This window comes from Protomyctophum bolini, assembly GCF_963924005.1.
Source record: "Protomyctophum bolini genome assembly, chromosome: 13".
Taxonomy (NCBI): Eukaryota; Metazoa; Chordata; class Actinopteri; order Myctophiformes; family Myctophidae; genus Protomyctophum; species Protomyctophum bolini.
This window is the reverse complement of record NC_137874.1, coordinates 28,742,552-28,770,509: the sequence shown is the minus strand read 5'-3', so window position 1 is coordinate 28,770,509 and position 27,958 is coordinate 28,742,552. Positions and strand designations below refer to the sequence as shown.

The following is a 27,958-nucleotide window of genomic DNA, read 5'->3' as shown; positions in this document are numbered from 1 at the left end:
CACGGTAACTGTCATTTCTCAACCTTTTTGGACACGGGAAGGCTCACTGGGCATGTTCCTGGGGGTCTGGATGTTCCAGGGACCCCCACGTGGTAACTGTCATTGTTTCAACCGTTTCGGACACGAGAAGGCTCGCCGGAACCGGGCCGGCCACATTGGACTAGTGCAGTGATACTCAACCTCAGGCCCGCGGGCCACATCAGGCCCGCGGGACCATTATGACTGGCCCACCAATGAAAATCTAAAAAGAAAATCTGGAAAATGAAATAAAAATAAATAAATAATCTGAATGAAGTTATCTTTAATTACATTATTATTAGAGTTGTACTATTACTCGAACGAAAATAAAAGCTTGGGGGGGGGGGGGGGGGGGAGATGCAATGCAAATGAAAGACATATACTGTGTATCCCTATTCCCTGAATTTTATAGCTAAACGGACAGAATTCTATTTTATTTGAATGATGAAACCCAGCTGCCATTAATAGTTGGAAATGGAAATTGCGGAAATTGCTCTTCACTTATAGCTATCTATTTTCAGGTAGATTGTTTTATTTTACTCAGTCAGCCATATCACTACTCATTTTTTTTCATGAAAAAGGTCATAGCTGGGTAATCTATTTTCAGGCAAATTGTGTTTATTGTATTTTATTTTACTCAGCCATAACAATTTATTAACATTTTTGCCAACTTGCTGGCTGGCAGGCAGGCAGACATACTCATAGACAGGCAGACAGACAGACAGACAGCTACTCATGGAGAATTGGACAGGCAGGCAGTCAGACAGCTACTCATAGACAGGCAGGCAGACAGCTACTCATGGACAATTGGACAGGCAGGAAGGCAGACAGCTACTCATAGACAGACAGACAGCTACTCATGGACAATTGGACAGGCAGGAAGGCAGACAGCTACTCATAGACAGACAGACAGCTACTCATAGACAATTGGGCAGGCAGGCAGACAGCTACTCATAGACAGGCAGACAGCTACTCATAGACAGACAGACAGCTACTCATGGACAATTGGACAGGCAGGAAGGCAGACAGCTACTCATAGACAGGCAGACAGACAGCTACTCATGGACAATTAGGCAGGCAGGCAGACAGCTACTCATAGACAGGCAGACAGACAGCTACTCATGGACAATTAGGCAGGCAGGCAGACAGCTACTCAGACAGGCAGACAGACAGCTACTCATGGACAATTGGACAGGCAGGCAGGCAGACAGACAGCTACTCATAGACAGGCAGGCAGACAGCTACTCATAGACAGGCAGACAGTAAGACAGCTACTCATTGACAGACAGACAAATAACTACTCATGGACAGACAGACAGACAGACAGACAGACAGACAGACAGACAGACAGACAGACAGGCAGGCAGGCAGGCAGGCAAAGAGCTACTCATGTTATGTTATTATGTTATTATAACAGCTACTCATGTTATGTGCAATAATTTGTGCAGTTATGGAAACAGTGTGAAGTGAGGGGCGCTTTAGACGTACATCATCATGAAGGGAAATAGACACTATGTCTATATTTGCTCAGACACTATGACGTAAAATTATCCATTCATTGTCAATGGGAATTTCACATTTGTGTAGGACAAAGTTTGTGGACAGACACCAAAATCTGGATACAGTAGGAGGGGCTATTAAGTGCCCCTCAAAAATAGAACAGCCAATACCAATGACTTGAATGACCCCACGGCTGAGCCAAAACTAAAGTTAGACCTATATTAAATGTTATACCATTACCAATGCTGTGTTGCATAAGAGCAGGCCTATGTAATCAGAGCCATTAAAGGCCCATCCAAATTCTGACTGAAGCAATGTATGACCCATTTAAGTGATCAGCTCATGGTTGCATGCACCTCCCCCAAGTGGGACAACTGGGGTCCTCCCCCAGAAACGTTTTAACATACCGGTATAGTAGATGTAAGTTCCTGCATGTTCTGGTCAATTTTGTGACTTAAATACCACATCCAGTTGAAATGCAGGAGATTCCTGAGTGTTGGCAGCCCTGGTACAAAGATGAACCACAACATTAGGCCAATATATGACCATGGTAGACCTAACTAGTAACTACTAGAGTAAAATAATGTAATTTTATTCAACTCTTAACTTAAGTACTGGAATAAAAATAATAATAAAATAAAATTCCCATTGACAATGAATGGAGAATTTACGTCATATATTTTTGTCCTATTAAATTCCCATTGGCAATGAATGGAGAATTTAGTCTGAGCAAATCGACATAATGTTATGTCATGATGATGTACGATGATAAGAGCACCCCACCCTTTGTGTGTGATTTTTTTAATGAACCAAAATGTGTACACTGATCTACTAAGCTACTGTAGGCTAGATTCACTAAATTGGGGTCCAATTTTATTTTAAGCTCCATGTGACCGTCACCACCTAATGCATATCAAATTGGAATATGGAGGTCCCTGTCCCTGAAATTAAAAAGGTTGAGAATCACTATATGCTGTAAAGGAAACAAACATAATTTATGCCTATGATCGTCATGCGCATGTAAAGTTTCTTTCTGGGTACACATTTGACAACACTCAGTCCCCTCGTACGTCTACGTCTACGCATTATGTGTAGAGATCGGGCGCAAGATACTTCCCGAATCGCAATTCGGCGTGGAAAGGGGACGGGAGCTATGCCTGACTGTGCGCCTACAGAATGATTACAGGGCTTTTCCAGGCAGCAATACTGAGCACGGCTGCGGAACGAGGGTTGTGCCAAACAAACCCGGCGGATCATTTCTGACGGATGATGGAATAGAATCCTCGTCTGTTATGTATCCCAATAAACGGATGACAACAACCTCCAAACAAAACCAACAGAAAACTTCCACTTCTCCTGTATTTGACGCGGGGTGGTATTGAGAGATTTTTAACAACCAAGCTGGTCCAAGATCAGACATGAATGCAAGGTGCATTAAAGTGAAGCGGTTGTTTATTATGGGTGGTTAATGTTAACTGAGATGATGACTGGGGCGACGCTGACGCTTTTCATTATGTCAAGCCGAACCTGCATTGTCAGATGCCATTTTACTCTGCTGCGCTTCTATCCCGGCTGCGCCTGGAATTCCAACATACTGGGCCTGGTCGTCTCTAAACAGAAGTTCGCCAGAAAGTAGTAAACAACTGGTGTTATAATAAGAATAAGCTCCATTGTCCGATGCATTGTGCGCTATTCGTGCTGAAGCTTATGGGTCCTGCGTACTCCAGCTCCCGGCTCCCACACAAAGCGGTGTGTGCTGCAGCCTGGTCCAGTACTGCTCTCACATCTGGACTGCCTGGCCATAGTTGATCTGTCTGTCTGCGGCCTTGTTGGATCGTGAGGTGCCTGAACTTGTGGACGGTTTATAAGCTGCTAGAAACCCTACTGCATCGGAGGGGACTCGTGTCACGAAGAAAGGGGGTTCTAAATATTTTTTTTGGCGTGGACGTGTTTGGGATCCATTAAACCATCGTGGTGGTCTAAAAGAAGCTGGACTGTCTGGTTGTCTAGTATCATAAAGGCTAATCGGCTATGGATTTTAGTGCGTGAAGGCACGCAGTTTCCTTTTTAAAGGCAACTGTTAGGGTGACATTGCAGTCTCTTGTCACGTCGGGTTATTTCGTCGACCGACATTAAACAGTGAAAGTGGAGTATAGTCCGTCGTACGTCTCAACGCAGTGGAATTTGTACGTGTGGTCGGCGGCGGCGTCCCCCCACCTCCTCCACCCACCACCCCCTCCTCCACCCCACCGCCGTTCCCTCCCGCGGTGACGGTGATGGGTCGGAAGCGGTGTGTCGGTGCAGATTGTTCCAAGATGGCGGCCGGGTGCTGCGGGGTGAAGAAGCAGAAGCTGTCGGGATCCCCCGGGGGGTCGGGGGGTCCCGGCGGCGGTGGCGGGGTGGTCGGCGGCGGGGGGGCGGGAAGCGGGGTGGCAGGAACCGGACATTGTGGATCGGACTTGGGGATTGGTTCCTCCACGACCGTCGCGGCGGCAGGGAACGTGAGCGGCAGCGGCAGGGCGGTGAACGGCCTGGGGGGACCGGGGGGGAACGTTAACGTTAGCGGCGGCGGTGGCAGCAGCAGCAGCGGCAGCACAAACGCGTTGTCTCCGCCTGTCCACCCGGCCGGCTACAACTCATCCATCGGCCTCTCCCCGAATCTGAGCCCGGGAGGACCCGGCTCGGGAAGCGGCGGAGGAGGCAGGAAGATGGTCGTCTCGGCGGAGATGTGCTGCTTCTGCTTCGACGTGCTTTATTGCCATCTGTACGGATACCAACCTCCCAGAACACCCAGGTTTACAAACGATCCCTAGTGAGTTTGTCTCTTTTTGTTTGTTTGTTTTGGTTTGCATGTCAGACCTGCTGGGTGATGCTTTTGTTGTTCAAACCACCCGGTACAACCATTGTTGTGTCTCGTGACACGCTGACAAGTTCCCCATAAGTTTCCCCCTTGAAATGCAATGAGGGGAGAACTGTGTGAAGAAAATGCATGTTATTAGATTTTTGATTGGGATAACAAATAAGGTTGAAGTGGACAACACTTATATTCATCCCAAGTTGCAAAGTAGGGCCTTGTGGACATGACTGGCTGCATGGCTATTGGCTAACTGTTAACATTAATACCACTGGCCTTCCGAACCTCCTCTGTGCATCAGATCTAATGTTTCGGTCTGAACAGGATTTTTGAAAAGCTGCCCTGTTCATCCGCAATTAACATGAGAGGTTTCTGGAGCAAATACACATTACCCTTAAGTCCTTTGTAGCCAGCTAATGTAATGCTAGCCACTTGAGCCTGGTTTCAATTAGCTAACGTTATTAAACGGCACAGCACGGCTAAGGCTAATGTTAGCTAGCTAGTTAGCCACGAGCTACTCTAATAGGAGAGCGGAAGGGCGATGATTATCTTGAATATCTTCAAATCAAAACGGCAGTACACCGACAAGAACATTATTTGAGTCATTTAAGAAGCATTCAAGAGTACAATGCGTACGTTACTGAATGACAGTCAAAAAATATACCCCTCCGGTAAATTAACTGTATGTACCACCCTGCTAAGGGGTTAGCTTTGTTAGCTATGTTGAGAAAAAATAGGACACGATGTTGAGCTGGTTAACTTAATTAATTTACCAATAAAGTGTCTTTGATCCAAATGGACGGCCATGTGTGCCACTGTGCACATCCACAAATTGTGTGCCCATTTCAGTGGTCAAGTTACCTCACAGTGGAGTTGTGGCTGAACAGTAACAAATATGGTTCGGCTTCAACTAACAAAGAAACATGGTAGATTGCTAACTTTAGCCATGGTTAGTTGCATGCTAACCTCAGCCAAGGACCACCAGATCATGGACACAGTGTAAACTTGTGTTAAAGACCATTTAGTTGAAAAACAATTGATATCTTGTTCACAATGTTGTTCACATGCTGAGTTAGACTAGAAGTAGCTGTGAGACCATGTCTTGGATGTCATCACTACATACATAGGTATAATTAACATGTCAGTTATAAATGAGCATTTTGTGACCGTCAATCATCACGAGGCCAATTTTTACTTGGTCACACACGAGACTTTCGCGATACAAAATATATGTTGGCTATATTTTTCAACTGGAAAAAATAAAGACGCTTTTCCAGTTTTTACCTAGTATTTAGCATACTTATTTTGTTCATGTGTCATTTTTGTCTAGACATGTAAAGGGTCACCAGATGTACTGGTATATAAAGTTGTTTGTTTAAACATCGTTGTGTTTGAACAATGTTTTTTCTTTTTCAACCGGGGGCCCAGCCGTCCAACGACTGTCAGGGTGGGACAGTTGGGCATTTTTTGTGTGTGCGCCATTTAAGTGTTAAAAGGATATAACATTTGCAATATTTATAAACACTTAATGATAATATAAACACTTGATGATAATACTTGTAAATATTGCAAATGTAAATTCCTGAAATACTCGACAGTTAGTTTTTTGTATACCAGTTTTACCAGTTTTACTAGTTGCAAGTGTGCAAAGCTCTATATAACTCAATGGTGCCTCTACTGGTAAAAAAAAATCAGCATAGTCTACATTAAAGGGCCACTTCACCCCTTTTGTAACCAGATCTTATTAATGATGTTTGATTCTTTCCTGGGGTTTTTATGTGGGCAAATATGTGTTTTTAGATATTTTAGTATTTCCAAGTGTCCATGATGTCATGGACACTGGGCTCACTTCCTGCCTGGACTACAATTACCATAATACTTTGGTGCACTGCTCCTCCTTGTGGATAGGGGGAGGGCTGTCTTACTGAGACAACATGTAGTCCACCATCTAGGTATTAAAAAGTCCTTAAATTGTCACATCACTGTCATCTGGGGACCCCCCCAATCCACAGGTTGAGAACCAGTGGTCTAGAGCAGTGTTTCCCAACCTGTGCTACGCGGAGCTATGGTGCTCCTCTTGATGTCTCCAAGTGTTCCGCCTGATTTTAACTAAATTAACACTATCCCTCCCCCGAAAGCAAAAGCTATTGAGCTGCAGGCTTCCTATTGTTGCGTCGTTGTTGTCACACGTCTAACCATTAGACATGCGATAACTACAACACGGAACAATAGACTCTAACGACCCTCGGCCATTGAAATGTTAATGCTTAGATGCATGCAGAAGACGCTACATTTCGCTCCCTCCAGAAAGACTGGAGCGCGGCATATTATGCACGTAGACGGCAGACACACACAGTCCCGACCCAAACACTGAGGAGGTAAAGTAAACGTGACGTTGTTGTGATTAAACATAATGTGCCACGAAAAATAGCTGTCCAAAATAGCTTTCCATAGATGTCCAAACATGATCGCCGTTCGGCCAACAAAATATATCTCCCTCCCTTCACAGAAGCGCAGCGATGCCTGATTTATTCTTCGTCGTACACGTGTTATGCTTGCATGCTGAAAATGGCTGATCTACAAGCTCACAGCGCGTTGCGGACGCAACGCGTTGTGAGCTTGTCGATCAGCTATTTTCAGCACGTGGAAATAAGCAGGCTGTGAGAACTGAGACAGTGAGACCCTTCACAATAAAAGCATGCAGCATTCACAAGTTGGCTCATAATAAAGAAAGGAAAAGGATTAGGTGGCATTTCACATTTCATATGAGCATTTTTTTTTAACTGAGGCTCTGTCTCTGTCCTTTTCTTTCTCTTTGAAGTTATTTGATGAGTGCTGTCATGTGTGTTTTTAAAAGTATATTTACTTTTACTATATATTTAATATATATATATATATATATATATATATATATATATATATATATATGTATATATATATATATATATATATACCCCCCCCCCCCCCCCCCCTAGGTGTTCCCCGAGATTTTAGGGCTATGAAAAGTGTTCCCTGGGACAAAAAAGGTTGGGAAACACTGGTCTAGAGTACCAAAAAGATGCAACCATTGCATTTGCAATGATGACTACCTTTGGTCATTGTTCAGATGCACGGGACAACCCGGCGCTTTCCTCTGAGCGGCCTGTCGGTGTGCACTCAGTGCACCCAGAGCGCAACACTTTGAAATGTCATGTTCATCTGTTAGTTTACATTAGTGGTGGATATTGCTTTCAATCTCACAATAGATATGTATCATGATACAGATACATATCGATTATACATTTATTCAAAATAATGACCATGTTGCACAAATACAATAAAACACTTTCAGGCCTGTGAGATCTTTAAATTAAAATAAAATGTCTAAATATCCTAACGAGGGGTCGGGGAAGGGAGTGCATTGCAACTTGCAAGGGGGGCTTTGATAACGTTAAACAGAGGTACATTTGTCAACACTGCGTCACCCAGATAATTTGTTGCATTTATTGCCGTATAGATACAGCAGTCTCTCGATCGATTCACCTATTGTCTGGCTTTTTTATCGATATATTCATATTGCCATATCGATTAATTGAATGCACCACTAGTTTACATACACTACAGTGACTACACATGTCACTGTTGGAACTTGGACTTTCATTCAAATGAAATGAAATGGTATACTTTACGGATATTACAAATTATTGACGCACTGACTGAACAAGCTGTTGCAATTTTCCATTATAGTTATTTGTACACTTGCATACTAATTACAGTCAGTTTATAAAGCACATTTCAATTCCTCTGTGGCTTGCTTTGTACAGCTTCTACCAGATATGTGTGCCTCTTGACCTTTCAATATGAAATGGAGATTGGGGGAGAGTTGCAATACTGCACCTATTAAGTCTAACCTATATAGATTTCAGCTCATTTGCATGACCAAAGTCGGGGGTGGGAAACCACGCTATACCACCAAGTATAGTGAATGATTTACATTCTTGTATCAATCTTCTGTAAGCGTGTAATAATTCTGTAACCGTTTATAGGAAAGGTGTGTTTTCTAACACCCACTTCTTCGTATTAAAAAGAAAAAGATTCATTGCTTTTATTTTGTAGATTTTAACGGTCCATGTGGTCCATGTGGACTGTGGAGCACACTGGGCAAGACCTATGCTGTAGAGTGCATTGCTGTAATTTGGCAGAAGTAGTGGGATTTTAGCGGATGTACTGCTCAAGGAAATTATGTTTGACGCTTTACAAATCTGTTTACATTCTCTGTGAATGTTGTGATTGGTCGAAAAATAGCATATCCGGGGGAAATACATCTGACGCATGTTCCGGCCCGACACTTCCGGCCATGCAATCTCTGCCGTAGCTTGTGGCCAGGCTTTTCTCTTCGCAGATAAGTCTGGGACCGAGCCTAACTGCAATTACATTTTTGACAAAGAAAAACATTTCAAACTACAATAAAAATGTTTTATCAAGTCAAATAAATTATGAATAAATACATTATTTAACTTTTCGAACTGCCATCAATAATTTGGGAATGTCATAAACAAATATTTAAGAAATATCAGACCCACAAGCTCACATGTGTGTAGGTCTTAATACGTCTTAAATACTATATTTCATTTAGTGTGTTTGTTTTAATCAATTAAAAAAAAATCTAATTGAATCAATCTATGGTATACATAACAATATATGTGTAACTGAAGGAGACAGAATACCCATAAAAAGGAAAAAAAAACCTTTATTGACACACAGAATGAACATAAAAGCATATAATATTAATGTGTCACAAACTGGCAAATGGTGCATGATTAAACAATGAACCATCCTGAAATAAAATTGAACTCCCAAAGTGCATGTAAATTGTAAACCATCCCAAAATTATATAGATTAGACAGGTAGTTACATGAGAGCTCAGAGAGCATGAAACTTAGGTTGGGATTTTAAATGCCAAAGGTTTTAAATACCACACTGAAGAAGGCTGTTAGCCGAAACGTTTGTCCCGATAAACAGTTTAAATGTATTTCTTGGTGTGTGCAACCTCTACTTTTTAAAATGCCAAAAGGTTAACATTACAATGGAGGAGTTAACAAATGTTTCCTCTATTCAAATAATGGCTCCTTTAAAGTCTGTCTGTGCTTTGCGCAATAAATATTACAGCCTTGTGTTCCGTTCAACATTGATTATCTTTTAATATCATACAAATCATATCCTTAGCCTTACTACTCTATGGAGTGCAGAGCTATGTTTTGATGAGAGGGCATGAAGAACGGAGATGCAAGGAAATGGAAAGGAGATTTCAAGATTTGTAATTAATCTTTGCCAGCCAGTGAGCTGGTGTTGACTCAGGGGTTGACTCAGATTAAATGCAGTTCCCTCACTTCCCTGTTTGATAGGCTATATGGTACTCCATCCTCTTCAAATTGAGAGGCTGGTAAGTATTTATGGTGGGACTCCTGCAGTAGTCTTGTGCCGAGAGTTTACACACCGGGGAATCCATGTTATATAGCCCCTTCGTGTTGTAATCAAATATCCACACATGGTGCCAGTGTATCGATGTGTCGCAAGAGGAAGTACGACGCCGTATCAATTTTATGTCCCACCTCTAATCCAAATGTTTGGGTAATTAATGTCCTGAATAGATAAAACAACATATTACCACTTTCAACTTCACATCCAATGTGACTCAGCACTATTAAAAATGTATGTGGCTTTCCGGTGTTTGAATTGTGAGCAGGAAGTAATTAGATTTAAAGAGCAAATTTGCAGCTATGTAACCTGAAATTCCTGAATGCTATCATTCTACTTTGGGGAGGTTGTGAAAATCTGATGTCACTTCCTAAAGTGCTTGCTGTCAAAGGCCATGGAAAATCTCTGCCAGCCAGTACGTACTAAAGTACTTCACAGCAAGCTAGCAACATACAGAATGTACGGTGTTGCGGTTGGTAACACTGTCGCCTCACAGCTAGAAGGTCCTGGTTCGATTCCCGCCAGGGATGCTGGGGCTGTCTTCTCTCCTCCGCTCCGTGCCATCAGCGCCCATAGCCTAGGTGGGTTTGGCGAATGGGCTTTTCTGTGTGGAGTTAGCATGTTGTCCCCATGTCCCCTAGGGTAGGTAGTGGGCCCTCACAAAAAACATGCAGTAATCCTGGTCTCTATACTGCCTCCATCTGGTCAATCGGGGCGCCTGATGGAGGGAATAGGATCTGGTTGCAATAACATGTTCCTTCCACCCGCTACATCCTACCGGGGGAACCCCCCTCCTGTCAGGTGAAAAGAAATGGCCTGCTCACTCCTCATGCATTGAAAGAAGCATGAGCTCAGTTCACTGTCCCAGGTTTTGGAGTGTACATTGGCCCCTGGGTGAAAAGATGGGTTACAACCCCCCCCAAAAAATACAGAATGTATTGGAGAGTGCTACATCAGATTTTCACCTGTGCCCCGAAAATGATAGAATTCAGATTTACAAATTGGCAACGTTGGCCTTGAATTGAAAGTAACATAAGGTAGACTGAAGGTTATGCAACATTGAAAAGTACATTTCTCAGTTTAAGGCCAAGACATAAGATTGATCCATATAACAATAATCTGTCAGGTCCCTACCAAAATAGGTGGCTGTGAACAAGTAGGGTGCTTATAATGTGTATACTTCCACTGAGTCAAATGAAATTATGCTTTTGGTGTATATGAATTATGAAACCTGTCTCAATGCAGATACCAACCAAACCCTTAGACTACTTTTGTGTGTGTGTGTGTGTGTGTGTGTGTGTGTGTGTGTGTGTGTCTGTGTGTGGTAAAGTCGCTAATCTTTTTTCCCCCTTTTTTACATAATAGGTAGTTAAACAACTAGTCAACTAGTGAAAATGACTAGAAGTGTGTGTGTGTGTGTGTGTGTGTGTGTGTGCGCGCGCACGTGGTGTGTGCGCTAGCACCACTCAAAAATTGTAAAGGAAAGCTTCCCTATGATATGTCATATAATATCTGTCTTTTCTTTTCAGCCCACTGTTTGTCACATGGAAAATAGGCAGAGACAAGCGGTTGAGGGGTTGTATAGGTACATTTTCTGCCATGAACCTGCACTCAGGACTCAGGGAATACACCCTTACCAGGTAAGGTTACTAAAATGCAGTCAGATCTTATCTGTCTGATCTTAGGTACTCTCATAGAGTGCAGTTAAATATTGTTGCTGTTGGGCAGAAACCTTGTATCGCCATATTTCATTGACCATGATTAGGGATAAATGTTACCCATAATCAAACTAGGGATGTACAGATGAGACATTTTGGCCGATATTTATATCCGATCTAATTAATTGCTGTTGGTCGATAACCGATGTCGATATGATCTCATTCTGTATTAATTATAATAATTTTGTCTATTCTGAGAAAATGCTTGAAAAAAGCAATGCCTCTTTATTCCAAAACTAGGGATGCACAGTTATTGAAATATTGGCCCATATCACAACATAAACAGCTTGAATGTAGTATATTTATTTGAAAATGTTAACTCTTTTGAAATCTTCCCCAGATAACACTGTTATTATATATTATTTATTTCAGTTTGATACCGATATTGCATTTTAATGACCGAATAATTGCCCATCTCTAAATCAAACCTTATGATACAACCTTTTTGCTCACTGCTCATGAATGGCAGTGTTTAGACTGGATATACATTTTTAACTGAACAAGTTAAGAATTGTTGCAGAATATTGCATAGCATGTGATAATTTTTTCCCCAGCTTTAAGGATAGCAAGGTCGGTCCGTCTATCCGTCCACCAGATCAATGCTCCACAGCATATCTAAATTGCAATGGAATTTGCTGTGCATCTTCATGCCCCCAGAATGAACTTTACTGATTTAGGTGACCCATTAGGCCAACATTTTCACTTGCACACGAGACATTTTAAAATAAAATGGCCTGGTGCCAGCGAGTGCACAGACCATATGCTCCTTGTGAGAGGACCTGGGTTTGAATCCAACTTCACTTTGGTCTTGCATGTGTCTCTCGCTCGCTCGCACGCATGCACCTTGGTTTCCTTTCTGTCTAGTGTCTACACTATCCGAAATGAAGCAAAAAATGCTTTAAAATGTAAACTTTGCATGCAAAATATCTTGTAATCTAATGACCAGTTGTAAAAGAGCAAGTGTTCTTTCCACCTAGAATTATTGGTGGAAAAAGACATCAGTTGAGTATTCCTTCTCGCTCTGCACAATGCTATACCTTTTTTTTCCTTTCTCCCGCGTAACAAATTTAACTCTATATCCTCTATAAAGGTTTGGCCCTTCATTTTAATCTCCTAGTCATACATATCCCTTGACCTATCTGACTAACCAAATAAGTGTGTGTTATGCACAATGTTATAGCCATGGTGTCATGTAAATCAAGTCATTTACACACATTGGTTTCGATATCATGGATCATTTGATAGCCACGCCCTGTACCAGGTTTTCTGTGTTATTCTCTCGTTTCTTCATTTAGAGGCTGCAAGCAGAGGTATCATTGGTTTGACCACAATGTGGCATTTGGAATGCATCACAGCGCACAGGAAACAATCTTTGATGATTAATGATAACAGGCCCTGCAGTTGTTGGCTTTTCCTTTGTAGCATTTAAAAATGTGTAGGCATATGTATTACATCACATTCTTGTAACAAGACATGCATAAAGTTGTGAAAACAGCATTTTCACGTTGGGATTCAGTCGGTTGCTCACCCCTCCCGCCCCACCCCCAAATGCATGTTCATTTATTCCCCAGCCCTAACTTGTGGCCATATGCTTTGATATTTGACAGTGCCCTTAAAGACAGCCGCTTCCCCCCCATGACAAGGGATGAGCTGCCTCGCCTCTACTGCTCAGTGTCTCTTCTCACCAACTTTGAAGACGTCGGTGATTACCTTGACTGGGAGGTAAGGTACCTTGTCAGATGAGGAGTTTTGCTGTTCCAAGTGCTGTCTCAGAACATTGCTTAAACACGAGAAAAAAAAGTGCTTTTCAATAAATCATAAACAGAGTAACAGACATCAGAAAACAGATTTAGATTAAGGAGATAGAATGCAGCTTTAGACAATAAAAATGGAACACACAATTAGAAGTGCAACCTTTTTAAGCGGACCATCAAAAACATCGATTAAAGGCCTATTCATAGTCTGGATTTTCGGTGGTGAGGTGACCACCTCTCCGGTGGTGAGCTGAAATAACGTTGAGCGGTGGTGAGTAAAAACAGAGAGAAGGGCTTGAGCGGTGGCGGTGGTTTGCTCTTCACCTCGGATCGTGACGTCATGTTATGTTGTAGTTCGGTGAAAATCCAGACTATGTATGAGCCTTAAGGCCTATTCATAGTCTGGATTTTCGGTGAGGAGGTGACCACCGCTCCGGTGGTGAGCTGACCACCGGAGCTGAAATAACGTTGCGCGGTGGTGAGTAAAAACAGAGAGAAGGGCTGGAGCGGTGGCGGTGGTTTGCTCTTCACCGCGGCTCGTGACGTCATGTTGTAGTTCGGTGGTCACCTAACCACCGAAAATCCAGACTATGTATGAGCCTTTAAGGCAATCTCACCCTTATACCTTTTTGGGTGAGATTGTAGTTCCCTGGGACATGTGACAAGGCTAGCAGGAAGTGGCCTTGTATATCAAAGCACAATCCACTTTGCCAGTCAAATGGGTAAACTCAAGTGATGTCACTGCAAGAGTATTCGGCCTTTCATAATTGGCCAAAGATGAGAAAAGGCCTGCGTTTGAACTATTTCATAAAATTGTGTTTGCTGTAAAACTTGTCTTTCTCTGTCTGTCTCTCTGCACTGTGGTTGGTGCTGAGTAACACCGTCATGCTCTCTTGCGAGATCAAATTAAGGATTCACATAGCTTATTCTATAGCCTCATTTTAATAAGGTTAAGTAATATTGTGGTCTAAAATAAAGCCCAGGCTATTAATTGAACTCTTACAACATGGGTCATGCTGAGACCAGCTCAGTGGCCTTGTTGTTAGAGTGTCCACCCTGAGACTGGGAGACCAGGGTTCGACCCCCGGCCGGGTCATTCCAAAGACTCTGAAATTCCAATTCAACATCTGACCAGGTGAGGAAATACGCCTCTACAGCCACAACTACCTTGAAAAACATATAATTGGTTGACTAAATTAGCGATTTAAACGCTAATTTCAACCTGTCACTTAGATGTTCTTGTCCGCTAATCAACAAAAGATCTGAGAGTCTTGGGGCCGACCTTTACTTTTTGGATACAATGTGCGGAAAAGGAATAGTGAAAAGTGGAATAGTGGAAAATATGCGCTGGCTCTGAAACGTGGCAGAATGGTAAGCCGGTGGGACCTCATCTCAGAGCTACAGTATGAGTGGAGGGAGAGGTTCCATATGGGGCTATTGTATAGTGATGTGTAATACATGTAAATCTAGTGTGAGCAAGGCTGAAGTGGCTTACTTCATGTTACAATGTTATACGTAGTGTAAACCCATTAGTAAAAGATGGCTCTTAGTCTTGGTGCAACCCTTGTTATCTCATGGTGCAACCATTGTTAGCAGTCACTCATCACCGGTCCTTACCTCATTGTGAACAAAATGAATTAACTGAATGTTATAAATATCATTGTAAAATGAGTTAATTACATAATAGAGCAACTGTGTGCATCATGCGAGAAAGATAGACCAGGACCTTCATTCATAACAAACCTTGTAATTATGCTTAAATATTATCCTCCTAATCTATCCCATACGTAGTACTTATGCCTGATTATTGGAAAATACTTCAGTCCGGTCACTTTAAATGTGGAATTGTTACATACTCATCTTTGATTTATGAATCTTGAATGATCTTAGCTTTTCTCTTAGCTAGCTATCTGTATTGCCTGGAACATTGTGGGCAGGATGCAGCTGAGATACTCAACCTGTCACTGAGTTCCCTCTGAAAAGTCCACAGTTATTTATTTTAAGTCTTTATGGTAGTGGATGTCGATGTAACTAATGTAATCTGCAGTGGTTTGATGCAGGTCTCCCTACTCTTCCATTGAGAAATGTATACAGTGAGAGTGAGTCAATGTCAATAGAATGATTTGAATCAGATGGACACTAGATGCACCGCCATCTCTATGGTAGTTTGGACATTGTTGCAATTACCTCTCTCTGTCAGGAGGAGACAATGGCCATTAAACGTATGGATTGTAGCTTTAACAAGTAATTTTGCAGGCATTTTCTAGAGTCTAGACTTTCTCAAGGTTGTTCCATTTGGTGGCATAAGCAAGTGTTGGTGTTAATTAATAGAACCTATTATTTTTTTTACTTTTGTACCTATGCATCATGTCAGCTTTGTAGATTAAGCAGAACAACTCGCAAAACAATTATTACTGACAAGGCACAAGTTTGGGCAGCCAGGGGATACTGGGGTTTTTGGGAAAATGAACAGATGCTGGCCAGCAGTTTACAGTTCTGCTGAAGATACACCACCCTCAGCAAAGGGTTGGGCTATATTCTAAATTTAAGGACCGGTGTCTTTCAGAATACTTCCTTAGCATAGACTAGAGCAAGACAGCTGCTCACTTCGGGCGCCTCCTCACAACGCCACAACGCACGGACAGCCTCACGGAACCTAGCGCCACGCAGGCCTTTCTCCAACCTCAATCTGCCCTGCATTACACACGCCAAACATCTAACAATCATCTTAATTAAATGAATTTGCGTCAAACGACTCATCTCCACGCAAATCACGTGTCACCAGTGAAATGCCAGCTCTGACAGTTGGACAGGGGCATGTTAACGTGAACACACGCGCTGTTTCGCGACCACACTGTCCGTCCCCTCCTCAACCACCTCCCGTGCCATACACATGGGCTACATGCACGCTGAAAGCCTGGACACTGACAACGAATGGTTACAGCCCTGCGCGCACCCAGCGTGGCTGCGTGACACTGAACAGCATGATCACAACGGAATGCTTATCTGTCTCGGACTCAGGGTGGCCAAATGGAGACGTTTTCTTAACCGCCTACCGTTGGCACGCAATAACAACAGGGTTTAAGTCCGCCCGGATGGGGAACTGCCTTGGCAACAGTTACATTACTGTGCAATTTTATATCTGTTGGATCATAACATATGAATACTATAATCCACCACTCGGAAGGGGAAGACGGATCCTGTGCCGTCGGAACAACACAATGACAAAATACATAGACATGCAATGACCAACGCTGGCTCAATAGCTCAGGAACGCCACATTCCTAAATCACACAAAACATCTCATTCTTAACCTGATTATATAAAGAACAAACTACAACTTGCTTTGAAGCCCAAAAAGCCACCCTCCACGTTCACTATTTAATAGTCTCCATGTCCATGGGCAGCAGATGGTGGGACCGTCTACAAAGTGCAACACAGAACGTGAAAATATCCAATAACTTCCATTTACATTCAGAATATCACCACCAAATTTGGAAGTATGGAAATATAACTACAATGTGTAATCTCAAATGACAAAGAATTTGGAACTAGAGCTAGTAACAGCTCCTGGTCTAGCCCTGTTTTACAAAGTTAGATTTTCTGATCAGACTGTGTAAAGTCAGAAGGAGCAGCCATCCTTTTAGACTCTGATTGTTGATACAATGCCGTTTCTGAACTGCTGAGTGGGCTATTTTCAGCTGGCAGAGTTAGTCCCATTAGCCTATTGTTGAGACTAGAGTAGAGGGTGGAAATCATTTGGTGAGATTCTGTCGACCAAGTGTAAAGTGCAGTGTCAGTGTAGTGTAAATTCAGAAGAATACTATAGGTGAGTAATTTGTTTAAATACCATAGTGCTAAACCTGAGTAAGGATATAACAAAGAAAACATGTGAAGCACTTGTGTAGTTTATTTGATGTTATGTAAAGGACTAAATACATTGCCACAAGGTTTCTAATATCTGGCCACTGTTGGTTTTCTATCCTTTCATTCCAGGTGGGTGTTCACGGTATTAGGATAGAATTTTTCAATGAAAAAGGATCAAAGCGCACCGCCACCTACCTACCAGAGGTTGCAAAGGAGCAAGGTGAGATTGTGTGTAATGTGTATACTTCTGAAATGTAATCAAGTGGTTAACAATGGCTACGTTTACATGAGCAGTTAAATCCCCTTTTCATTCCGAATAGAAGTTCAATCCTATTAAACGTTGTTATGTAAACACCTACAAAAACTTACATCCGAATGAAAACGCTCGATGCGATCTAAAAACCATTCCGATGTCACTGGCCGGATTACTCCGATTTTCAATGCGATTGAAAGAAATTTGACTCATGTATACACTGCTTCGGATGTAAATTCATTCTGGTCTTTCTGAGCATGCTCCAGGCGCTCATATCCAAGGCGCGCCGTCGGCGCCGAGGAGTTTGCACATAGAGCGCGTTATTTCGTTCCTTTTTTCAGATCCGAAATCCACAAAAAAAACGTGGAGCAGCAGCCGATGAGATACCCCTGATCTGTGTGTGTGTGTGTGTGTGTGTGTGTGTGTGTGTGTGTGTGTGTGTGTAACGGTCTCTCTCTCTCAAAAATAACGAGCGACCCGATACAATAATAATCATCAGTGTTGCGTTGCGTGCCCTGGCCGTGCTGTAGATACAAAGTATAGTAGTAGGTAATCACCTCGTTTTTATTTGTAGGCCTACTGTACTACTAGTAGGCCTACAAATAAAAACGAGATGATTACCTTCCCAGCGGAGAAGCGGAGCCGCAGCGGGTGGGGAAAAAAAGACGGTAAACACTAAACATATATGCCCGCGCCGCCCCTATCCAACCAGCAGCCTCAAAGCTACTGCGGAATGAAATGATGGGATTTCAAAGTATCGTCTTTCGTCTGTAATATCATGTTTGTATTGTTGAGACAGTCACAATGAATGAACTGCCTATATTTTATGTGTCCAACAGATGGCGTAGTTTCACGTGAATTAACATGTATCATGTCTTCTATCACTTCTCCATATAAACACTCATTCGGAATGACCATTTCCCATGTAAACTCGCGGCAAAAAACATTACATCGGATGTATTTTATTCGGAAGTATTTATTCGGAATGATCACCCTTCATGTAAACGTAGCCACTGATGGGATATTTTCTTTAACAAGAAAATAATCACTTACATTAAAGCTGTTTGTGATCGAATGTTACGACTTTGAAGATCGACAATGTCGCTCACGAGCGACCAGTTGGTTACAACTGTAGATGATGATACAGGAAAAACAAGTGATTGACCATAAACAAAGCTCGGTTTGATGATACAGGAAAAACAAGTGATTGACCATAAACAAAGCTCTGTTTTATTACAATCAGAAACTGGAATTAGAATCGGAGGTAAAAGCATCTAAAAATGGTAAACAGACCGTGGCTCAAATTCAATGGCCTCGAATTGCAACTTTCTAAACTACATTTGTTGTATATATGGAACATAACCTACTGTGAAGCTGTTCACAAAGGTTTACCTAACTTTGCTACTACAGGGGAAAAAATGCACATATATGTTACTCTTTTTTTTTTTACTCTGTTTGCTCTTTCTTGCCCTCTATTCTAGCCCTTTGCTGTTATCTATGCTGCTGCCTTGTCTGAAGGAAGCCAAACAAAAATAAGTTTTACTCTTATATACCTGTGTACAAGATGTAACAATAAAGTACAACCTTGAACCCAGGGTTACTTGAGGGGATTTCAGGGGATGCCCAGAAAAATGAATTGGTATAGCATCAAAATCAGTTTAACCACTTAATTCGAAAACAGCCGATCTATAAGTTCGCAAGGCGTCTTGTTGTGAGTTTGTAGAAAAAATGTGGAAAAACTTGGTGCTGTCCGAGTTAACTCATTTAATTGCAAATAACTCACTGTAATGTTAATTCATTATTTGAATTACAATTGATTGCATATTTATTTATTTTAGCCATTTGGACAGTGGTTCTCAACATGTGGATCCCTAAATAATTTTGGCCCAGATGATTATTTTAATGTGCAACATTGTTTTCTCACTCAACAGTAAACAAACCAACATACAGTATACTGTAAGTGTACCGGTTTACAGGTCTGCACATTTATAAAGTGTCAATAATATACCCATCTGCTGCAGCCATGCAGTACCATTATGGTTTATTTGAGTTTTCAATTGATTTCCAATAGAAAATTAACTTGGTTTTGCATAAAGCCACCATATTTTTCCACTCCCATGTTAATAGTGGTATAAAAGATCTGAAAAATAATATCCCTCTAGGGTACATTGTAAACAGAATTATGGATGACTTATTTGCAATTAACTAGATAAATCGTGTGATTAATCGTACAGCACTAAAACAAGCTCTCCTCCCTGGCGCACGTGCGTGTGGCTGCGCAACAGTGACACTTGGTGGTCAACAAACGCTATTTCCGTGCTTTGATGGACGGATACGTGGACACCTACACATAGGGACACACATTGCTGTCTATAGAAGTGGCTAGCACCACTCAAACTATAATCTTGACTATGTTTAATTCAAATCTTATAGGAATGTTTTCTAATGGGGATCCACAGGCAAATGCATGCATATCAATTTGGGGGTCCGTCACATGAAAATGTTTAACTCCTGGGGTGATTTGTTAGTTATTGATTCATTCCCTTTTCCTACAGGTTGGGACCACATTCAGACCATAGATTCCTTACTACGAAAGGGAGGTTACAAAGCTCCCATCACAAATGACTTCAGGAAGACCATTAAGTTAACCAGGTAAGATCTTGACATCCCTAAACATGTACGCTAGGAACCCACCAGCTGCACAACTGATTTTCTTTCTTTTCAGTGGTTTAAGTTAGGTCCCGGTCGTATGCTACATATGCACTGGGTTGCTATGCGATCGAGTAAACAGGCAATGAACCGGAAGTGAAAAAATTAGTCTCTATTCACCTCCATTTTACATTATTTCAAATGATTTATCTCGGATTCTTTTTCCAGATTCCGATTCTAATGAAAATTATAACTAAAGCGACGCTGATCGTGGTTACATGTTTAGGGTGAAAAACATAGCAAGCGTTTTAGCTTTCACTTCTGGTTCACAACCTGGGGTAATTTTCGCTTTAAGCAAAAAGCTCAGAATTAATGGAAAGACATCAGCAGGTGGTGAAATAATGACTTAATTTTTACCTAGCAGAAATGTATCCCTTCCCCAAAAAGGAAAAGCGATTATTTTATAACCGATTAGTTGGATTTAACAGTTGCACCCCTACAAGGGAATAACTAGCCTTTTCACGACTCTTCCTCACCGCTAGGTACCGTAGCGAGAAGATGACAATGGGTTATGCAGATTACATCACCCACCGTCAGCATCATCACTACCAGAATGGCATTGGGCACCCTCTACCACCCTACAACCATTATTCCTGACAGCGAGCCGCATGACCAATCATTGGACCTCTCCTCGGACCTTTTTCCAGGAGAACCCGCCCCATCCTGGTCTAGCTATTTCTACTACTGTACCATTTTATGATGATAGTTTCCGTTGCCATGTTGACTGTCTTAGCAGACGCTGACATGGCAACGGGTGGCAAGGAAGCAAGCATACATTGATTATGGCAAGAAATCATGATTTTCCCCCATTTTATTCTTCTGCAATTAAGCATTTGCAGCATATATTTACCCATCTATAACCCCTCATTGTTTTTTATTTTTTGTTTTATTTTTTTGAGAATTAAACAAATAAAAGATTTTCCTAAACATTAGTTTTTCAGTAAACCTAATTAGGTTTTTTGATTCTGTGGATGGAAGGAAGTCTCTTAAGGTGGATTAGTCTTGCTTTTTTATTGTTTAGGCTTTGCTACTCTACATTTAGGCTGGTTATATGCTTATTCGTTTTCTTTATCATAATAGCCAGGCGGACTTTATGTATACCATGTAGCAAGGCAACTGCAGTTCTAATAGGCTGTATCTTCTTTATTTCATGTCTCCTCAGAAAAGATAGACTGTTAAGGTTGGTTTGGCTGTGTAAACTCTTGTATTATCATAGTTGGGGAATAAATGTTGGGATCTATATACTCATATTTGTAGATTGTTGTAGGGTTGTGACGCTACTCAGCCAGTATTTCCTGGTGGTCTTTATTGTTTTGGCTCACAATCGTGTGTTTGCTTTTTTTTCTGTGTAATTAGATGTTTGGTCTGTCTGACATTGGAACCTGTTAGAGTAAATTAAGAATTGGATATTGTCAAAATATTTCGATGGCAATTGTTGGGAACCCCTACCCCCACCCTGAGTAGTTCTGGTGTTATGTGATGAAACCTGTAAAACTTGAACTGCGTTTGTTTGGCTAGAGCTCACAGCTATACTCTGACTGTTTTGTCCAGCGCTTTCACCATTGAGTACAAATGTGAAGGAAGCCATTTTGTATGAGGATGATCCTGTCAGGAGCTCGTTGATGGGTTTATTTTATAGAACTGTCCTGAATCCTTTTTTCCCTCTCTCCAAGCGTCAGATATTCTGTGCAGATATTTATATATAAATAATCTCAATCTTTGCGTTGAGATTTTTATCTTCGCAGAGGGTATGTTCTCCACATCGATATATCATAAAGCTGCACTGCTATCTTTGTTTCTTCATAGAGTTGAAACATTTATAAAGATCGCTATGGCCATTTAGCCAAAACAGCCAGAGGCAGATTATTGTGCGAGTATATTGAAAGCGGTTACAATACTTGCCAACTCCGCTCGCCACCTATACACGCACTGTGGCTGTGCAATGATTCAAATAAAAAAACATTAAGCATCTAAATTTCGAAAGTATGTTCGAGGTTGTAGCAACCTTTCGAACAAGCTTTCACATTTTGGGAGCCAGGCCTATTGATTATCCTGTCAAGTAGACTAGATGGATTGATTCTCCAGCTTTAAGGGGTAGGGGTGTGTTTATCGGGGGTGCCTATTTTTTATTTAGAAGAGCATTGGCTGCGACAAATTGGAATGATTTAGTCAGCTGAAGAATGCTTACATCTTAATTTACTGTGTATGTTGGTTAATGAGTTTGCTGGCAAGGAGACTATTGACAGGGACATGCGATAACTACTAAAAGCCATATTCTTTTTAATCCACACTTTTCTAAGAGTAGATGTTTGGTTGGTTTCGCTTGAAGTGTTTGCTTTCAAACGCATTTATTTGGTCATCTAACATACCAGGTCTTCTGATGTCTGAAGCCAAGGCTGGGCTGCCATCACTGAATATTTATTGAATCTAGTGGTTGAACTGAATGGCTTGTATGAGTGCCACTTTATTATTCAGGAGCCATTAGCTGCAATCACTTCTTCATATAATCTGTATTTCTGAATACAGCTGAGCATTGGCCACATTCACATGGCAGCCATTTTGTTTTATGCCATGCTCACCGAGTATGGAGCAAAATGGCCTTTATGATTGAAGATGGTCTTAACCCACATTTGTGCTATTTCTTTGTCTACCCTTATGAGGTAACATACCACTTGATGCATGAAGGACACGTTCAGCAACATGCCATTTGACATTTACATTTGTCTTTGTCATGCCTTGCATGAACCGTGTGCTTTTAAAAAAATAGCAAATTGTAGAGCAGATTTTAGAGTACTCTGCTGTTCACGAGGACCCGTTAGTTACTCATTGTGTCTCTACATCATACATTTTTGTGATGTATTATTTCTGTTGGTCTGTTTTGGCAGCTGCTCTGCCGTAGACTAGAGCAAACAAACAGTTGAATTAGCTTGAATAGAATCTCTCCGAGGGGCCAGGCTGTTTACAGTTAAGGTCTAAATCTAAAGTCAGGGCTTTGTAAGGACTAAAGAAGCCATTTCCCACCCAAATATTCCTCGTTACAAGTCACATTTACACACAAGTTAGGCTAGCATGTGTCTTGAATGTTTTTACTCTTTGAGGATTATCATTGTTGTGATCCATTGTGTTGGGGTATTTTTTTTCTTTTAGTTCTGATGACTGGAATTTTTGAGAGGCGCTCTGTATTTGACTGACATCATTTTGTAACAGCCTTTACTAACCGATAGGTTCTTTTTTCTTTATGCAAAATGTCAAGGGCTTTTGGCACTCCATCCACAGTAACCTGAAATGATCCAAACTTAAGTTGTGTTGCCTTAAACTGAATGATTTGACAAATGATGGACCAGTACATGGTGCTGTGAGTGTTCCTGGCTTAGTCTATCTCATATTGTGCTGTTGTCTTAACCTCAACCTACTCTCCCCCCACAGGGTGATACACAACCCAACATGTTTTACTTTTGCCCTCCATAGTAAGTTCCAATGAATTTGTCATGTTATGGTTTAAACCTACCTATATGCTCACATATTGCCCAGCTACTGGTGCTATTGTTTTTTTAAATTTCTTTCAGTTAAAAAAATTAATAAAATTGTCATGAGAGATCCTAAGTCATTTACATCTTAGCCCACTCCCCCCAGCACGTACTATGGTGATGGGATCAAGAAGTTGCCCTGTATAGTGCGATTAAATTGGGTGTTTACTGGGGCACCGCATGTAATTCAGACAGGGCATTAGTCCGACATGCATCCTGTTTATTAGGCCAGTGGCTTGACTTTTGGCAATTTTTTGCGAAGGAGTAAGTAATGTAAATTCAGCAATGTGAATTTAGGAATTTATTTTGGAACAGTTATGCCTTATATTCCGTTGTAGAATGGTGTCACGTGCCGGAAATGCCAGATCTACAAGGTTGTGAGCCTGTAGATCGGTTATTTTCACTGCACAACACTGGCACTCAACTAAGTATATATCAGACTTCACAGAAGTTCACGCATTCATTTTCTGGTCCATTAAATACGGCACAACCTAAAAAATTCTGCTGCAAAACCAAATTGACCATGCTCTCTTTTACATAAGTCTTTGTATACATACACATGCAATGCATTTTTTTTGCATGTACATATGAGTATGAGACCTATGGTTTTTATCCATGATATGCTTGATCTATGGCTTAGACACTCTTATTAGCCAATAAGAGAGATTAAAAAAGTCAAAATAAAAAAAGACAAATATGGTGCTATTGGACCTCAAGTGGGGTTGGTCACGGCATAAGTGACTGGTCATGCGGACTCATCGATCATATCATACTTAAAGATGCTGCATGTATGATTTTCTAATGAATATGTTGCTGTCATAACCTGTGATGACGCATTCTAATACTAGCAAAATAAGAATGTAATTATCACCGATATAAACATTACCCCCCTCCCTCATTCACTTTGGTCCATTATGTGGATGCTCTAGCCCTCCCTCTAGTAGAGGTGCATGGTGTTATTTTAGCCATCAAATGAAGGGCGGGGGGACAGGTTGACAAACCATACCGACAGAGCAACTCATGGGGCTATTGAATGTCATGCAGACGATTTTCACCATCTGACAGCGATGTATTGAGAGAAAATCTACATGTGTTACCTTTAATAAATATCCTTGATATATGCAGATCTGTTGAACAGGTGTTGTTTTTCCCCTACCAGTGCAAGTCACCCCTGCAGGTTTGAAAGGACACAAAGTCACAAATATCCTCCCTCATTTTATTTCTCCCTATACTGTGGCCCAGACTCATATCCTGCTTATTTATACATCTGTCATTAATATTATCAGTGGAAGTGATTGTTGCCTTCCGAAAATACGTATTATCCCATGGATGCTGCTCCCAAATCGTAGCTCATGTCAATTTCCTCTCCGCTGTCAAAATATGTTTTGCCTAAAATTTGTTATTTTTGGAAAGGTTTGGTCATATAAAGGGAAACTTCACCCTTTTTGCAAAGAAATATGTTAAATGTTAATGACGTTAACGAAGATTTGGAAAACTTTCCCGGCGGTCTTATTGTGTGTGATATGTGATTTTAGATTTTAGCAGTGAGCCAAGTGTCTCTGATGTCATGGACACTGGACTCACTTACTTTCTGGACTACATGTTGTCTCAGTAAGACAGCCCTCCCCCTATCCACAAGGAGGAGCAGTGCACCAAAGCATTATGGGAATTGTAGTCCAGGAAGGAAGTAAGCCCAGTGTCCATGACATCAGAGACACTGGGCTCGCTGCTAAAATAATCTAAAACCACATATTACACACAGACCCCCTGGAAAGTGTTCTAAATCTTCTAAATGACATTAACATATTTATTTTTTTGCAAAAAGGGTGAGGTGTCCCTTTAAGGCTTTCATTGAGTTTTGGCTCAGAGCCTTCCCAAAACAATGTCATTCAACATTATTTGTGAGGTCACTGAAACGTCTTTCACACCTCCATCCCACACCCTAAAAGGTAGACTTGATGGTCACAGTGTAATTTGGGCCTCCCCTTGCGTTGTAAAAATAACTACACACTGCACGGAATGGACTCTTAGTTTTGTAGTGACCATTTCAAGCATTGATACCTCATAGGATATTATGGAAAGGCATTTCTAGTTTGTTGTAGCACATTGTCTTTTGGTTCCATACCAGGGTTAGAGTTCAAGTCTCTGCATTCCTTGCGTGGTCATTCGTGTACTTCTGTGGAATGCACAAGCTCATGTTAACTTTGTATGTTGGACCTAACCAAAGATGCCAACCGCCATGCCCAAATGCTGCTCTTCAGACTTGGCTTCCTGTCCTTCCAAAAAACACCCCTGCAAAAGACAACATGTTCTTTATTTCTCTGTTTTTGTTTTGTTATTTTTTTGTGCGTTTCTCACCTGTCTTTACTTATGAAGCAGCCAGATATTTTTCAATGAATTTTCATTGAGTAGTCTGAAGCCATTACTTGCCATCAATGATGGTAAAAATGGTTGCGATTTGTTATTGTTTTGTTGTTTTGTTACTATTATTATTGCTATATTTTTTTTTTAAAGAAGAAAATCCCATGGTGTGCCTCCTAGCTTAATGGGTTTCTAAATGTTTTCTTTTCCCCCCCCCCAAAGACCAGCAGTTATACTTTATATATAAAAAAGATGGTTTGTCCTTATTTTTTATGCCATTAAAGATGAAAAAGCCTGTTTTCTTTACTCTGGACCCAGTAGCTGCACTGGTATACAATCGCACTGATAGATGAATAATAATATGGAGAAAAAAAAGTCAATAATTATGATAATGACAAAGGAAATAAGAACTACAATAAACTTGTGTTTGGAACTTTTTATTTAAAAAAAAAGGAAAAAAGAAAAAAAAGAAATGACCTTTTTTGTACATTGAAATGAATTCTTTTTCGAAAGAATATTTTGGATCTAGTTTAAAATTTATTTTAGTGTTTTTCTATGTTCTGAATCTTTGAGACACTGAGTTATAAGACATGTCACTGTACAAAAGTGGGAGAAAAAAAATACTTACAGTGACTAAATGGGCTGGGAGGGTTACCTGGTGTAACTCCTCATACCAACTTTTATTTCCTCATTTGTTCATTTTTTCATTTTTTTGGTTCTCTTTTTCTCTGCTAAAGTAACAATGAAAATGTTGATGGAATATACGAACTGGGAAATTAAAAATACAATCCCCCTATAGAGTTAGATCCTCTTTCCCTTCCTTCCCCATTGAATTGCTGTTAGTGTGACGAGACTTGAAAATGGGCATTTATTACGATAGTATGGCTCAAAAAACATTTAAAAAAATAAAAATGAAGAAAAAGAAAACTTTAAAAAGAAACAAATGTGTGGGGAAGGTGAAAAATATATAGATGGGTTATCAGTGAGTATGTACGCGATGGCTGTGAAGATGATAATGTAGTTTTAAAACATTGTTATTACCTTTTAAAATCATTTATTCAATAAAAAAATACAAAACCAACTGTAAAGAGAAAAATGTGTTGTTTTATTTTCTGTCTATATCTCCTAGCAAGATATATTATAAGCTGCTGGGGCAGCACTGACTTTCCTCAACTTAATTTAATCTGTACATTATTGTGATTGGAATTATCTGTCCCTCATGATAGTTGAAACATGGCATAAGGGTGAGTATAGATGACACTAAAATTGTACTTTTCAGCTTGGCTATATGTAGGAGGTCAGGGTACCTTATACTTACAGGCCTATAATTGCCATGGCTTGTTTAATCTGAATCCAACATATATAAAACATATATTTAAAAAATATATATATTGTTTGTTAAATTTGAATTCATAAATGTATGCCTAGATACATATCAATAAGATTTTAAAACAATCATAAACAATATCAAACGTTAAAAGTTGAGTCATTTAGGCCTTCAATGCAGCCGGATAACGTCAGTCAGTCAATAAAAAATAAAATAAATAGACTATAGCGTGTGTGTGTGTGTGTGTGTGTGTGTGTGTGTGTGTGTGTGTGTGTGTGTGTGTGTGTGTTTGTGTGTGTGTGTGTGTGTGTGTGTGTGTGCGTGTGTGCGTGTGCGTGCGTCTTTGCAGTAGGGGTTCTGACTTCTGAGCATAGAGTAGAGTGGTTCTGAGCGTGGGGGGGGGGGGGGGGGGGGGGTTGTCTTCAGCTGCGGTGGGTACAGTCTGGGTGGGATCCATAATAACGCACGTGCATGTATTTAAGTCATCAGATCGTGCGCGCCACCTCTTGGTGACACCACCACACACACAGTCACTGACACACACGCTGCTAGTGTTTGTTACAACAAGACGTTTGTTTTAATATTAAACACGTCGGAAGTCGGAATGTAACTT

At 41.0% G+C, this 27,958-nt stretch overlaps 1 protein-coding gene across 2 annotated transcripts; it reads left to right on the top strand.

Annotated features, from left to right (window-relative positions):
• Positions 1 to 2,650: 2,650 nt before the first annotated feature.
• ammecr1 (AMMECR nuclear protein 1) lies at positions 2,651 to 27,099 on the top strand. 2 transcript variants are annotated; one of them, XM_080779570.1, is made up of 6 exons: positions 2,657 to 4,330; positions 11,359 to 11,469; positions 13,155 to 13,269; positions 17,298 to 17,388; positions 19,977 to 20,073; positions 20,613 to 27,099. In XM_080779570.1, exons 1-6 carry the CDS (start codon positions 3,795 to 3,797, stop codon positions 20,725 to 20,727), a joined length of 1,065 nt encoding a protein of 354 aa, XP_080635696.1. In that variant the 5' UTR covers positions 2,657 to 3,794; the 3' UTR covers positions 20,728 to 27,099. The 2 variants fall into 2 exon arrangements, with proteins under 2 accessions (XP_080635697.1, XP_080635696.1); XM_080779571.1 differs by lacking the exon at positions 20,613 to 27,099 and having other exon boundaries at positions 2,651 to 4,330; positions 18,903 to 20,064.
• Positions 27,100 to 27,958: the final 859 nt, after the last annotated feature.

Coding starts and splice junctions, on each gene's coding strand:
- ammecr1 (XM_080779570.1), top strand. CDS start 3,795: ATGGGTCGGAAGCGGTGTGTCGGTGCAGATTGTTCCAAGATGGCGGCC. Junction 4,331..11,358: donor AGGTTTACAAACGATCCCTA/GTGAGTTTGTCT, acceptor TTTTCTTTTCAG/CCCACTGTTTGTCACATGGA. Junction 13,270..17,297: donor GTGATTACCTTGACTGGGAG/GTAAGGTACCTT, acceptor CTTTCATTCCAG/GTGGGTGTTCACGGTATTAG.